This window comes from Microtus pennsylvanicus, chromosome 15, assembly GCF_037038515.1.
Source record: "Microtus pennsylvanicus isolate mMicPen1 chromosome 15, mMicPen1.hap1, whole genome shotgun sequence".
NCBI lineage: Eukaryota > Metazoa > Chordata > Mammalia > Rodentia > Cricetidae > Microtus > Microtus pennsylvanicus.
This window is the reverse complement of record NC_134593.1, coordinates 44,427,669-44,444,204: the sequence shown is the minus strand read 5'-3', so window position 1 is coordinate 44,444,204 and position 16,536 is coordinate 44,427,669. Positions and strand designations below refer to the sequence as shown.

The 16,536-nt window shown below is 38.6% G+C and overlaps 1 protein-coding gene across 5 annotated transcripts in view; it reads right to left on the bottom strand.

Moving 5' to 3' along the window:
• The window catches only part of Tdrd3 (tudor domain containing 3), a 178,865-nt gene that overhangs the window by 107,808 nt on the left and 54,521 nt on the right, over nt 1-16,536 (bottom strand). For all 5 annotated transcript variants that reach the window (XM_075950323.1, XM_075950322.1, XM_075950325.1 and 2 more), the window contains exons 2-4: nt 13,084-13,168; nt 11,587-11,652; nt 935-1,095 (exon numbers count right to left, since the gene is read on the bottom strand). In XM_075950323.1, the coding sequence (XP_075806438.1) occupies nt 935-1,095; nt 11,587-11,652; nt 13,084-13,168 (312 nt within the window). The remainder of the gene's footprint in view (nt 1-934; nt 1,096-11,586; nt 11,653-13,083; nt 13,169-16,536) is intronic.

Below are 16,536 nucleotides of genomic sequence, written 5' to 3'. Positions count from 1 at the left end.
TGTAGTACCAGAGGGAAAAAATAATAATTATTAGTTTTAACCTGCTGTGTAGTCAACAATTTACAATAATAACCTGTAATAATGACTAACCTGGCAAAATATGCCCACTGGTCCAAGAGTGGCATCCATGCCACAGGAGTAACTAACCATTTTATAAATGGATTTAAAGCCCACACCACAAGCTGGAACCCAACCTGATACTATTATCAGGACCAAAATACCTGTAGCTAGACAGTTCATAAACCCTATGGGAAAACCCACTACTATCTTAAAACAACATAGTATTAAATAATCCTATTGACTTAAATTAGTGTAACTCTCATTAGAAAAGCTCCTTGCTGATGGCTGCTGCTGGGAGTAGAGTTTCTTTAAGAGTGTGGCCCCTGGTAGGTCAACCAAGCAGGAGTGGATGGCTCCAAACCCAATGTATATGAGCAGCAAACACTAGACTCCATGAATATAAAAAGGGAAAGAAAAGTTGAGTGGGTAGAGAGTGGTAGTGGATTTGGGAGGAGTTGAGGGAATGCTTGCATGCATTTTTTGCTGGTTTTTTGTTTGTTTGTTTTTGATTTTCAAGACATGGCCTCTCTGTGTAGCTTTGGAGCCCATCCTGGAACAAGCTCTTGTAGATCAGGCTGGACTCGAACTCACAGAGATCCACCTATCTCTGCCTCGGGACTAAAGGTGCATGCCACCACGGTTGGGCTTACATGCACATCTTACATTTCCTTTATAGAAAACACAGAGAAGAGTGAGTAACATAATTTATCCCTAACTGTCTTCTAGGTAGATAAAAGAAACAAAAATTTGAGCAATTTCTTGAGAAAAAGTACAATATTCACTAAAGACTCCATTCCTCCCTATTCAGAGTCTTATGATGAAATCAGGCTTGTAAAGCACCTTCAACTTTTCTTTAACAAGTTATATGACTCACCTGATCTTTGAAATATAACTGAACTCTACTGCCGTACAACTGGTATGCCCATCAGTCATCTGCAAACGAAGCATCCTTGGTGCAGCCTGCGACTCCTCATTGTCTTTTGGTGCAGCAACATTGCGGACCTTCTGAATTTGTAATACACATGGACCTTCAAGCTGTCACACACAAAGGAATAAAAGTCACTTCTTAGTCATTGCTACAATATCAATTACACAATTTTCTCTTTTTAATAGTTATTTACTATGACATAAAAATAACTTCAATTAAAGTCAAGACTGAAATTATTCTCTAATTCAGAGGTAAAATTTCAAACAGGAAACCTGCAGAACAACTTTGTGAATCCACCTTAAGATAGTTCCAAGGCATGAAAGCACTAAAGGAACAGTTGATTCCTGTAACAAAAGGTGTGCTAGGCCATGCTCTAGCCAGTTCCTATAAACCTGTTTCCTCCCCATCACGTGAACAGGCAGTCAGGAGGGAACACATTGCCATTACTGTAAAGGATACCACCTTAGAGCAGCAGCTCAAAGGAATGTTTCCTGCTCAAACACATCAACTTTACAGCCTTCCCACACCAACCGTACCTTCTAGTTAAAGAATATATACGAATACAGTGCTCCAAGCGCAAGATACAGAAAGTTCAAGGAGTGAGGTACGCTTATTTCTACACTTCCTTTTTGTTTTGTTTTTCAAGACAAGGTTTCTCTGTGTAGCCTTGACTGTCCTGGAACTCACTCTGTAGACCAGGCTGGCCTAGAACTCACAGAGATGCATCTGTCTCTGCCTCCTGAATTCTGGCATTAGAGGCATGTGCCACAACCGCCTGGCTCTACACTCCCTTTTTAAAATGATTTTAAATCTGATGCTATAAGACATGTGTTGACAGGGAGAAAAAAAATGTTCTCTCTTGTCAACTTCAATCAAAGTAAAAATAAATCAATGGATTAACTAATTATAAAGCTAAATGTTTATATAATAAAATGGTGATAGCAAAACTAGATAAACACAGTTAAATCTGCTTATATGTAGAAAAATAAATTTAATAGAAATGATAATTACTACATAGATCTTTAAGTTATTACCATAGTTTTAAAATGTTTATTTTTCATTAATAGTAAGGTTTTTTAAAGTAAATATTTCTGTGCATAAAAATTAATACATATTTTCAGAAAAGAAATGAAAAACAGTTGGCAAACATTTACACTTTATTTCCCAAGCAAGCAAATCACTAAGCTGAAAAATCAACGTTGACCCTGAACAATAGTGTTACACATTCAGTTTTATCTAGTCTAACCTTTCATCTAAGCTATCTCAGCCTTTCAGCTATAAAGGCAAGTACTATTTCTGGGCAAGATGGTGGACTAGAGCAGGCTTCTGAGAGAGGCAGTAAGAGTTCAGTAAAGGGAAATGAGTGTTACTACAAGGAAGAGGAGGAAAAGCTTCAGAAACCCAGAAAAGAGTGGGAGTAAAAAGGGCAATGCTCGCAGAGAAGAAAGGCGGGGCCAACAGTAGTGTGTTTCCCTGGTTGGAGGAGGAAACAAAAGCCACTTACAAAAGCTACTTGGCGTCAGGAAGAGACAGACAGACAGTCAGACACAGACACACACACACCCCCCATATATAATAAAAATTTAAGGCAGCTGGCTTCTCGTTGAGTGGTACTAGAGGCTGAGTCAGCAACTAACTGACAGGAAGTAGTAGGGAGGAGTCATGTGGAGAAGGGTGTATAAAGATGGGTAAGAAAAACATGAGGGCTTCAAGGAGACACGAGGAGGCCAGCTAGGTGAGCTGCTTGCTATTCAGCCTGTCAGAGAAGCATCTTGAATTCTTTTTTTTTATTCTTTTTTTTTATTTATTAAAAATTTCCACCTCCTCCCCTCCTGCCATTTCCCTCCCACTCCAGTCGGAAGATCTGAGCATCTTGAATTCTTTAGCAGAGATTTAAATAAGTTCTCTTAGTAGTTTTGAAAGAGTCGGTGCCTAAGGGAACAGAATTTCTTCAGGCTGCGGCTCTTGCTTGTGACCTAGCTGCTGCTGATGGTGGTGGAGTTGCAGCTGCTGACTAGGATAGCTCAAGTTTAAAAGACAAGTTAAAAAGAGGACAATAATTGGTACCAACACGGGGTACCAAAATATTGCATGATGTTTTATTATTTTGTCTTTTGGGGGAACCCACCACTCAGATCGCAAATAAATCATACACAAAGGCTTATTCTTGTGAATGCCCAGCCTTACTTTGGCTAGTTTCTTGCCAGCTTTTCTTATCTTAAATTAAGTCAACTACCTTTTTCCTCTGGGCTTTTATCTTTCTTACTTCTATACATCTTACTTTACTTCTTTCTCTGTGGCTGGCCACTGATGTCCTCCTCTCCTTATCGTCTCACTCTCCCTCTTTTTCATCCTCATTTCTCTTTTTTAACTCTCCGCCTGGTAGCTCTGCCTAGCCTTACTCCTGCCTCACTACTCTTAGGACCATCAGCTGTTTTAGACAGGCAAAGAATCACAGCTTTACAGAGTTAAACAAAGGTAGCATAAACAAAAGTCACACACCTAAAAATAATATTCCCCAACACTGGCCACAAAGCATGATGACCAGCGTTCAAGTCCGAGGCCCTGAAAGTTGTCTTCCGACCTCCACACATTCACCAAGGGAAAACGCATAACCATTCTCATTCTCTGTCTGTCTCTTCTCTCTCTTTCTCTCTCTCAACAGATGAATAAGTTTAATAATTTTTTTACCTGTTTGAATACAATAAAGTATTTCTGGGGCTGGGGAGATGGATCCGCAGTCAAGAGCACTGATGCTCTTTCAGACAATCTAGATTTCATTCCTAGTGCCCACAGTGGCTAACAAGCAACAACCATCTGTAACTTCCATTCCAAGAGATCTACTGCCCTCTTCTGGCCTCCATAGGTACCAGGCACACATGTGGCACACAGATATACATGCAGATAAAACACTACCACAAATAAGATAAATAATAAGATCAATACTCTTGAAGGGAAAGCAGTAGTGCACCCCTGTAATCCTAGTACCTGGGAGCCTGAGGCCCAGAGGATCACAAATTTTGGTGCACCCTGAGCTAAACAGCAAGTTCCAAACTATTCTGGTTTATTTGACAACGCTATGTCAAAAAATAAAAAAGAATAAAAAAAGCAAAAATGATTTTCCAGTGCTATCCTGTAACTTATTTAACATGAAGCCAATACAACAGAAGACAGGGCTGGAGCTTTACAGCAGTGTTGAATTCACCTGTGAACACATGGTACATGAGCATCATTTATGTACCTCGTGTAAATAAAACTGACAGCACAGGGGAAGAAATGCTTTACCAGAAGCCATCAGTGACCATGGTGCAGAAACAGAATGAAACACAGAGCTGTCTCACTCAAGCAAGTCTTTTCTACTGTGCATTCCACAACTAACACAACTAAACACAGAGCTGTCTCACTCAAGCAAGTCTTTTCTACTGTGCATTCCACAACTAACATCGAAAGCAAACGTGGGTGTACAGAGCGATGAGAATATTAGTCTGTAACTGGACGCAAAAGAGGTCAGAAGATTAGAGGAGCAGGTACAGCTGAGTCAGAAATTACAGACTAAACAGCGGTTTGCCTACAGCTGGACGACATTTGGGTGCTGCAGCAACAAAAGCTGTATTCATGCAATTGTTGCTTTTCCTAAGACTACAGATAATAAAGACCAATCATCTAACATTAGTCCGGGGAGATTCTCAAACAAATCACCAAAAAGAGAGCAAAAGAAGGTTTTACAAAGAACAAGCTCTAAACAGCCTTGATGCCCCAATAATGGAGGACGTAGGATCACAAGCATTAGGGACTGAGAAAGACAAAAGTGGTAAGCTGTCTGGAATCCAGATCTTCTCACAGTCTCAAGTGATGTGCACATACAAGACCAGTAAGACAACGGGAGCAATGGTAGTAATACAAGGAAAATGTGTAGATTAGAAGTGTGGTGTATATTTACTCTAAGAGTCTGAAATGCCTATCCTTCAGGAATTTTAGAGCCTTCAGAAAATGTCGTCAATTGTTTCCCAAACTTGAGATTCCTGAACAGAAGCCACAGTAGGAAGAACAATAGCACAGCAAACAAACTGTCCCTACAGCTTTGAGTAGTTAAGAAAACGACACAGGAGGGGAGCACACGGAGCTCCCACTTCCCCCAGGGGCAGCCACAGTCTCCAGGGTCTCTGCCTTTCACTGCTCAGTGTGTGCTCCTGACAGAACATACTTCTGGTTGGTGTTGTTTCCCTTTTCAGAGCTTATTTGTTTAAGACACTTAGAAGGATAGAGATCTAAATAATAAGAAATTTTATTATTAAGTCCTAGTAAATAAAACACAAATTCCTTATTTTATTCATTTTTCTGAAAAATACAAGTACATGTTTAATTTTAATAACTCATTCACTAAATGGGACACTAATAAGCTATCATTTACTGAAGACTAAATTAACAGAGTATATGGAAAACAACTTTAAATTAAAATTGGAACATTTTCCCAGTTTTTTCTTCTTAAAAACATTCACCCTCTAAATGAGAACTATGTGGGTTCCCTCTGAATTTTAAGGCAAGGTTGCCATCTTGTGGCTCACGTTGGTATCGCTGAGGCTCTGAGCCAGTCACTTCACCTTTGAAACTGAAGCCTTCAATCAGTTGAGCATTTTAAAAGGCATATGCAGCTGTCAGCAGGAGGACTACAAGTTAAAAAGAACTAACTCCTGAACTGAACTGTTGGGTAACAATTTCCTCCAAGTTGAAACATCCCATCCTGGAGGAAGAGTCAGGAGACTCAGAGGAAACCACCTTACAAGGCCCTCAGAGCTGAAACTTAAGATTGATGATGCTGGTCCCCAAAGCTACGGAGGCCAATGTGAGTCTTCTCTGCTCTGAATGGTGAGTCCCAATGCTTGGAGAAGATTCTCCAGCCTGCTGAGCCACCTGCAGGCCATGCAGAGAGCATCTTTACCCCTGCTGGGTAGTCAACACCTGCTCCTGCAAGCAAGCCCCCCACCCATACCTCTCTCAGTAACTCATTGGACATATGGTGTAATCGCTGCTTTGGTTGGTTGTTGGTTCCCTATCTGAAGTGAGCAGCCTTATGTGACTAAATTAACAGAGTAGATGGAAAACAACTTTAAATTAAATTAAATTTAGTGTGTGAAACAGGAGAGTTTCACACACCTAACACATTTCCTGTTAGGATTCTTCAGTAATGTGCAAAAGTCCTCGAGTAACTGTTCAGGTCACAAAGCTGTTGGAAGGCCTTGTTGGACAGAGGCTGCAGTCTATCATGGCATTAGGATACCCTCTCCTCACTCCCCAGCAAGACTTCCTGCTCTCTCTCTGCCCTTATGGAAAGTGTCCGTGGACCCAGAGAACTGACCTTAACTGAGAGCTCTGTATAAACCTGGATGCCTGGTTCTCTAGAGTGACCATTAGCATAGTTTGATTCCAGAAGCCTCCCCTGCTGCACGTATGGTAATTAATTAAGACTTATACTGGGAGTTCTGCTATAGCATCTTGTTCCCACATACAAGGCCTTATGATAGGACTGTGCCACTTAATGCAAATTAGCCTTTGTCCCCAGGCTCCCCAATCCTATATATTTTACATACTCTGGAATAAAGCTGAGCTGATTCACTGAAGTCATCTCCCAGAGGGCTATCTTCACCATACCCACAGCTAACCAAGCCCCGTTCCTCACTTCTGCCCCCCCTCCCCCATGGACCAGACCAATGCATCAATGATCTGGAGGAAGAAGCAGAGCCACATCTTACATTTACCATTCACACCTTGTTTTAAACTTGCTATGAAAATAATAAAATTTTAAAATTAAACAGAGAAAAACAATAAATAATTTTACTGCATTTACATTATGATTATTTCCCATGGTCTCCAATTTGTGTGCTGCTAGCTTACTAGCTGTCCCAAGACTTCGGGTCACAAAGTCTACCCCAAAAAAGCTCAGAAAAGAAGTGTGAGATACAACATATACCACCACCTCTCTCTCACACACACACACACACAGACAGAGAGAGAGAGAGAGAGAGAGAGAGAGAGACAGACAGACAGACAGACAGACAGACAGAGAGGGAAACATACACCGCCTCCAAGTTAGGGCCTAGGGAGGAAAAAGAAGAACTATTAGAGCCTGTGGCCTGGACTGCGAAGCCTGCAGGAAAATCTCTGTCCACCCCTTCACCACGTTTCAAGTCTCTGCTTGAAAGCTAAGTCATGCTCAAACACTATCCAGAGTACACTGACATTTCAAAATAATGTCACAGAGAGGAATTAGAGGGGAAAGATCCTCAGGGGGAAATGCTATATTAATTAGTAATAAAGTTCCTTTCAATTTTTGCAATTCTATTTTCTCCCAAATTAATCAGTGATAATAGCAATGACTAAGACTTCAGTTGAAAAATCCAGATGACAGTGTCTTTCTGAAGGCCCAAGACATCTTGGATTGTAAATTCAGAGTAAACCAGTTCCATGTGTAGATCTAACTGCAAACCTACCTTTCTTGCCTGATTCCAAATCTACTAGCTCTCCACTTTATTCCTAATCTGAAATTGACAATCATGAAAATCATGTTATCTTGGTCTCACTGATCATAACAGCAACGACACAGACTTCAGCCTTTTGGGAGATGAAATTTAGACTCCGCTCATCTACCTCCCAAGAGAATTGCTGGTCTTCCTGAAAAGCTCCAGAACACTGCCTGGTGAATAACTTCCAAAGGGGCAGGAGGAGGCCGAGGGGAGGCTTTTAAAAGAACCACGCAAGGCAAATGGGAGATGCTCCTACAAAGATGATGGTCCCCACACCTCCCTTGCTTCTAAATACTTGGGGAAACGTTCCCCAATCTTCAAATGACTTTCTCTCTTTGAAATGGGAGTATCACAGACAGGCTAGAAATTCAGTAGAATCAGTCAGAGCAGCTTCAGGCCACCTCTGATCCTACCTCAATGATTAGCCTGGCTGAAGGAGGTTTGGGGCTGAATCCAGACAACAAAAATGAGTCCATTTGCTTGCTTCTCAGTGAATTCTCTTGGAGCCCGCAGTAACCGAGCAGAGGCAATCAGCACTTATGCACTGTTAGAGTTCTGAGACAAACTCTCAATGGCATGAGGGAATAATATTTTAACGATACGAACATAAAGATTAAATAACTTGCCAAAAATCACAAAATTTAATAATCTAGAGAAATAGGGTTTGGGTAAGGCTAGTGGTTGTCCTCATATCTTCCTAATCTGTTACTGGTTCCTATTACATCATCCCCTTCCATACCTAATATTAAACGTGATTCCCCTGCCTCTTAAGACATATACTATACACTTGCTTTTTAATGTTGGTCAGAATACTGGAAAGTTGTTTTCCAGTTTGCTATGTCTGGGAGCTAACTATGAAATCTAGGTTACTCTCTGTTTCCCTCTCAAACTCCTTTATTCTGCTCACCTCTCTTACTATCCTTTCTTCCTTTCCTAATATAAGATGAAAACTAGAAAATATTGTTTTCTACCAAAATCCATCAATTACATGGCATGTCAGAAGCAGCAAGTGAAAGAAAAAATATAAGCAATGAAAATGTAGTGGCTGAAGATGAGGGAGTAAAACAGCCACACTGGCCAGTCTTACAGACCAGGCAGTGATGTCACACACCTTTGATCCCAGCAGCCACACTAACTTGCCAAAGAAACTGGGCAGTAGTGGCACATGTCCTTAATCCCAGAACTAGAGAGGATTATGAAACGAGAGGAGACAACACTCAGACTCAGTTGCATTCTGGCATTTCCTGGAGGCAGGTTCACCATTTTCAGACTAACATCAAAGTAAAGTCAGTAGCTAGCTGTTTTGCTTTTCTGGTCTTCAGGTTGAACCCCAATATCTGTCTCTGAGCTTTTATTAATCACGCTACAGAAAAAGAATTATCTAGCTACTCTGCTATACTTGTAGATCAGAGACTAACATAATCATTATCAGGGAGGCTGCATCCAGCAACTGATGTAAGCAGATACAGAGAGGCACAGACCAACATTAGGCAGAGCTTGGGGAATCCTGTGGAAGGGGGGAGGAAAGATTATAGGAGCCAGAGAGGTCAAGGACACCACAAGAAAACCCATAGAATCAGGGCCCACAGGGGACTACAGAGACTGAACCACCTATCAGGGAGTGTGCATGAGACTGACCTAGGCACTCTGCATATTTATTATGGTTGAATAGCTTGATGTTCTTATGTCATGCCTAACAGTGGGTGTGGGGTGTCTCTGACTCTTCTGCTTCCTCCTACTGCACTGCCTCATTTAGCCTTAATACAAGGGGATGTGCTTAGTCTTACTGCAACTTAATATGCCTGCCCTTTTCTGAAAGGAAACAGAAGTGGATCTGGGGGAGAGGGGATGTGCAGGGAAAAGACTGGAAAGAGGAGAGGAAGGGGAAACTGTGGCTTTGAGAAAAGAACAAAACAAAACAAAGAAGGATCTAGCAGTTTCTATTTCATTTGAAAGGGATTATTTTTATCTATTCATCCTATATATCAATTAGCATCATATTTAAGTATACTTTCCATAATAATTAGCACAGCAAAGTAAAAGATAGGCAGATTAATAATTAAAATAGCATTTCCCTATAGCATATTTACAGATTAAGATAAAGCATATTTTAAACTAGAACTGTAACATATGCAAATTAATGAAAGATAATTCTAGAATCATGTCTTTATAACAATCAAGCATTATTAACAGGATGGAATGCTAGGTAGTAAATCTTTCTAATAAAAGTACAAATAAAGTATGTGAGTTCTACTGATCTTTAATTCATATCAAATATATACCCCTTGAATATTTAGCCTAAATATAGCTGTATTCAAATACAGTGTGTGGAGTTCTAACTAATGGCCAACAAAATGAGTACAATCTGTGTATCAGCTTTTAAAATTTTCTATTAAAGCTGTTTGAAAACATTTTCATTCCTACAGTGAGAGGCATTAAATCTCGTCAGCAGCAGCTAGTAAAGGGGAAAATGTAGCCAATAAGGAAGAACAGAAAAAGAATGATCTAGCAATTTCTATTACATATGAAAGGGAGTCTTTTATCTATTCATTCTATATATAAACTAGCATCACATTTAAGGATGTATTAAGTGATAATACGTATCACAAAAATTTCAGGTTGCAAATTTTTGTTAATTGTTATCAATTGCCTTCAAAGGAAACGTTTACAAAATACTGCATACAGTTTGAAGAGCAAAACTGTGCTGAGAAAGCAGTTAAAACAAAGAATGCCTCCATCTACCGGTGAGCTCAAGGCAGCGCGGGCTCTGAGCCTTAAGGACAGAGACAATGGAAAAGCAGTATTATAGTAAGCTCACTTTCTTTCTTCTTTCTTTCCTTCCTTCCTTTCCTTTTGTTTTTTTCGAGACAGGCTTTCTCTGTGTAGCCCTGGCTGTCCTGGGACTCCCTCTGTAGACCAGGCTGGCCTCAAACTCAGAGATCCGCCTGCATCTCCCTCCCAAGTGCTGGGACTAAAGGCATATGCCACCACCACCCGGCTAGCTCTCATTTTCTTAATAAAACTAGTATACAGTTGTGCATGCACACTTGTGTAATTACTATACTCATCAGGGCAGGCCACCATTGCTGCCCAATCTGCAGTTATAATGCAGCGGTTTTCTAAGGATGTTTCTGGGACAGTAAGGCCAACATCCTCTTAAAGGAAAAAAATGCAAATGACCAGGTTCCATATTCAGGCTGGAAACTCAGGTAGGAATAAGGATAGTTTGGGGACCAAGGGGAACCCAGTAGGAAACTACATCTGAAAACAACTATTTTTGTAGTCAAAAGTGAAATGTAAACAAATCGCAGAGGAGTCTATAAAACACATTAGAAAACAACACTAAAAACTAACATTAAGCAAAAGTTCTCAGGTAAACCTAGGAAAGGTGTTGCAATGACAATCTACACAGAACTACCTGCAGGACAAGTAACCACATGCTCTCCACTCCCTCTGCAGCTAAGAAATTAGACTAACAGTTCAAAACATTACCAGCAGCAATTTTAATTTCTTTACTATAACAATATACATTATAAAATTTAAAAAACTAAAGAGAAATGTGCAGGAAATATTATAGTACCTGATTATCTTTAAACGGTATTTCCGTATTAAAAAATGAGACAGCTGAATAAATTGGTAAGAATGCCTCTACGTAAAAAACACAATAAAAAGAGCAACCAAACATGCATCTTTGCCGAACTGCTGAAGTCCTAATCGTCTTACACTTTCATGTTCCTAAACAGACTGAGTAAACTCAGTGACCACTTACGAAGGAATCTAAAACATAAACAAAGACAAGGGGACTTGTCCCGCACTTTAACAACAGGATGAGCGTTACATGCCAAGTTAATATTACGTATTTATAATTGATTTTAAATATAAATTTATTTATATATAATTCATTTAAAAATGAAGTTTTTAAAATTTAAAATTCACCAGAATTCTACTTTAATAGTGTTCTATATATGAAGCAAAACAGCATTACAACTGTGACCTCCCAGGCTCTCTGTCTAGTAACTCAGTGCACATTCCATGTCCTGCGGCAACCAGCACAGCTCGAGAGGCAGCCTTCTTTACCTTTTCTACCTTTCCACCGTTGATGTCACTGGGAAGGAACTTCTTGCCAATTGTTCTCAAATCTGTCTAAAATAAACATTCCATTATTAAAATAGAATTATAGAAAAATATCTCTAAATTCAGTCTTATGAACAAACATTAAGTAAACATCTTCATCTTTAACTAATTGTAAAATGTATGCAGACAGTCACTATTTTCAAATTATTTAGCCAATGGTTGTATTGCTTAGTGTACCAATAAAGCAAACAGGAAGAGAGAGAGGCATTTCTTCTTAGTCAAAATCTCTAACAAATTACATCCATTATGATCTTATTGAAAATTAATGTCGTAATCCAAAGACCAAATGACAGCTTTGAACTACAATAACACCGTATGTTACAACAACTAAATCCTATATAACCTTAATATTCAAAGACATGAAAACCAATTACTCCAACAGCTCTGACATTCATAATATAGCAAAGCAAAGGAAACAGCGGGGACCGGTGTCACAGGGATGGCAAAGCAGCAGCAGCTTTGCAACAGGAATATTTTCCCTGCTTGTACAATCACAGAAAGAGAAAACAGGAAATTAACGGCTAACTATAAAAATGCAGAAATACATGTAACTCAGCAAACCACTGCACCCAAAACTCAAACAGAAACTAGTTACTAATATCACAGCATCTCTGTGATTCTCTTTAAGAAGACTACACAGTCCATATAAAAATGGTATCCTCTTCAGAAGTAAAACCTTAAGATAATCTGGAATGTCTTTCTATGGAATACATATCTGAAGAGAGATAATATATTGTGTTGTTAAAGTAGTAAACACCAATAGTGCCCAATAAATTAAGACTGCACTTAATTTTTTCTGAGCAATTCAAGTACTTGAACATTAAACTACATGCAGGATTTTATGCCATTGCTTAATATTCTTACTTCTCTACTCTATAGATGAAAAAAGAAAGATTTTTTTTTCAATCAGAGCATAAAGGAAACATCTAGGAAGGAGAGATAGAAGGTGGAGAGATGGCTCAGTGGAGTTACCAGTACCCATATCGTAGCTAACAACCATCTGAGGATCTGGCAACCTCATTTGATTGCCCAGAACACCAGACACAGACATTTATACGGGCAGGCAAAACACTCATATCCTTGAGATAAAATAAACAAATCAAGTTTTTTAAATAAATTAAGGCTACAGTTAAAGTTTTAATGCAAATTAAGTGGAAAAATGTTTTAAAGAATCGTCAGTTCTTTCTATTACAAAGCTGATAAAAAATATGATGGATTCTATGATGGATGAACTTTTCCTTTCTCATTGTACTCTCTCTGATATTTACAACTAGTTAAGAGTAGGTCATTAAATTCAACATACATCTCTATAACTTAAAAAGGTGAACAATTAAAGATTTCCTCTATATTATTTATCATAACATAGTTTATGATATAGTTTTCATTGGAACAACTTTAATTTTAAAAAGGGTCTAATAAAAGTTAATAAACTTAACCTACATTGAGAGCAATCAGGATGATGTCATTTATATTAACTTTGCCAGGAGAGCTTGTACATGCTTCAATACCTTCATCTGAAAGATACCTGTTAAAATAAAATAAACAGCTAATTATTACCTAAACCCAATATTAAACAAAAGTTTACAATATGCAGTTTTCTATTAAATACTAGGAAATACTGAACATTCCAGTCTGTATACTATTCTGACACTAGTTCAGAAGATAGATGATAGATAGATAGATAGATAGATAGATAGATAGATAGATAGATAGATAGATAGACAGACAGACAGATAGATAATCTTTAATAATCTATAACAACCGTGTGTGTGTGTATCTTTCTTTGGTATGAGAGAATTGTCTATATTCTGTCAATTATGTTTTAAATAAACACTGATTGGCCAGGCAAAAAGTATAGGTGGATCAACCAGACAGGAAGTAGAGGCAGGACAATGAGAACAGGAGAATGCTAAAAAGGAGGAAGCCCATTCCTCCCAGTTCTGCTCAGACCACTGAAGAAGCAAGATGTGAGCTGCCCCACTGAGAAAGGTACCGAGCCATGTGGATAACATAGATAAGAATAATGGGTTAATACAAGCTACAAAAGCTAATAAGTAGGGCAAATCAGTTTTATAACTTATGGAGATCTCTGTGTGATTTTCTTTGGGGCCTGCCGGCTGTGGGACCTTGTGGGAAGACAGAAACCCCGACAAGCAGGCCCACATGTATTTCTTTGTACCTTTAATGAGATATTGGGTGAACAAAATTATTCATATGCTTTCTGAGAAAAGCTAGTTACATTCAGTCTGTGTATGAGCTACTCTTTGCAATGATAGAAACAATTTCTGCTCGACTATCTGCCAATGCAGTAAGCTTTTAAAAGAGGTTGAGCTACACTGTAAAATTAAGACTAAAATAACCACACTTTTAAACTTGAACAAACTAAGAACAAGTAAATTTCCTCCTGGATTCTTGTCCACATTATCTTCTCACATCCCTTCTTTAATACCACGTACTCAAGAATCCTTCAATAAGCACTACTTACTCTAGGGGACACAGGAAAGGCAGCCTTTACAGTACAGTCTTTACCTTTTATGTTTCTTAAATCATCACCTTATTATCCTAATGTTCGTTTTCTCAGTCCAATTTATAGCGATATTTTATTTGTGTTTTAATAAATAAAGCTTGCCTGACGATCAGAATGCAAATATAGCCACACTAGTCATCCATACAGGCCCAGCAGTGGTGGCACACACCTTTAATCCCAGCAGCTACACTAGCTAGCCAGAGAGGCCAGGCAGTGGTGGTGCACACTTTTAATCCCAGTACTAGTGAGGAATATAAAGTGGGATAAGACAAGAACTCACTCTCTTTCCAGTCTGATGATTTCTTAGAGGAAAGAGCTCTCTAGAGGTTGGCTGGTTTGTTTCTCTGATCTTTCAGCTTGAACCCCAGTATCTGTCACTGAGTTTTTATTATTCATGCCACTTCTTATTAATCATGCTACACCAACTCAATCTTACATTTGGACAAAACAATAATTAATTTAAGAATGGAGAAACTGCTGTATCCAGAGGAGAAAAAACTACCTCTACCCATTCAATTTACCTATATGCAATACAGGGTTGGTTGGTTGGTTTGTGAGTAAATTCTATGATTCAAGTATAAACCATCTTATAAAAACTTCCAACCGCATCTCAAATGTTTTATAATCAACATCAACTTGTTTAACCAATGGGCTAAAGCCACCGTCCATCATCACTAACCACATTCTCCTAGTACTCAGAGAACTGGTCTAACAGCTAATCCAACAGTTATCTCAAACCCATTCTTGATGAGTCAGTAACTCTACCATTTACCTCCAATACTGTGCTAATTCTAAAACATTTATAAATGTACATTTTTATGTTATTTGTGCATTTGTTTGAGGTGTGTGCACATGTACTACAGTATAAATGTGGAAATCAGAAGACAGCTCTGTTATTTCCCCCCTTCCCCTTTTACATAGGATTAAACTTAGGTTCCTAGCAAGTACCTTTACCTATTGAGCCATCTTGGAAGCCAAAATGTGAATCTTATTTTGAAACAGCAAAGAAACAAGGAGTGAACAAGCTTGGTATAGTGGTACCTACTTTAATACCAAGATTTGGAAGGCAGAGGTAGAAAGACTATCAAAAGTCTGAAGCCAGACTAGCCTACATAATGAATTTCAGAATTACAAAACCAGATACTGTCTCATACACAAACACACACACACACACACACACACACACAGGTGGAGGGGTAAAAGGAGTGACAAAGAAGTGGACAGAGAGGTAGGAGGAAGTAACAACTTCACAGCAGAAAATTAAAGATATCTCCAAATGAAGGTAGCCAGGGAAAATAAATGTAAATATGGCTATACAAGACAGTAAATCAAAGTTGATAAGTCTATGATAAAACCAAATATATAAAAGTGTATGCATGTGTGTGTGAGTGTGTGCATGCTGTGTGTGTGTGTGTGTGTGTGTGTGTGTGTGTGTGTGTGTGTGTAACTAAAGAGTACTACTAATGCTTAGAACCATAATAGTCATAACTAAAATCCTGAATGAAAACAAGTACTTCAATGGGTAGCAGGGAGAATACAGTTCTTACGTAAGTAAGCCACTAAAAGTAAACAGATAGTAGATAGGAACCAGAGTACAGGAGGGACCATGAAATGCAGATGTGTAAAGTAATCTCAGGTTTCTAAGTCAAAACAACTGTGGTAATTTCCTTTATTCTCTCATTTTTCATATGTTCATTACTATTATATGTAGATGAAATTCTAATTAACCATCATCTATATTTACTTCTATAAATATTAATTAAGCCCTGTGATAAAATGATGAAATTTTTACACTATCCTTCAAGGAGTTGATTGTCATCCACACAGTTTAACACAGCATACAGATAGGTATTTACAACACCAATGTAGTTGTCACAAATGAAATGTGAAAGAAGGCTAAGTAGTTTGGGGAAAGGAAAACTGTATGGAAAGGGGATATTAAATGCCAAAATATGAAAGTGTGAAACTATCCTTGAACATTCTGATTGGAAATTGAGGACAGAACTATAAGTCTAGTCTGAGCCTAAATTGAGAAAGCAACAGTAACACCAAGGGAAATGAGTGATATGTTAAATGCCAATGGAGCGGTTACAAAAGCACAACTTTCCAGCCTCTTGCACATGAGGACACAGAATGCAATGACTAACAGAATACTGACCTATCTCCTAAAAAGGTAACCCTTTAGACTTAAAGGACAACAGCTACCAAAGAGACTGAATCAAATCTTCTAAAGTAACCAAACTTTATACCATCAATTTTACATATGAAGAAAGAAGTCCCAGATATATTAAATTTGTTGAAAATAAAAACTTAGTTGATAGAAAATGGAACCAAAAAATGTCCCAATTCCCATCTCAATTGTCTTA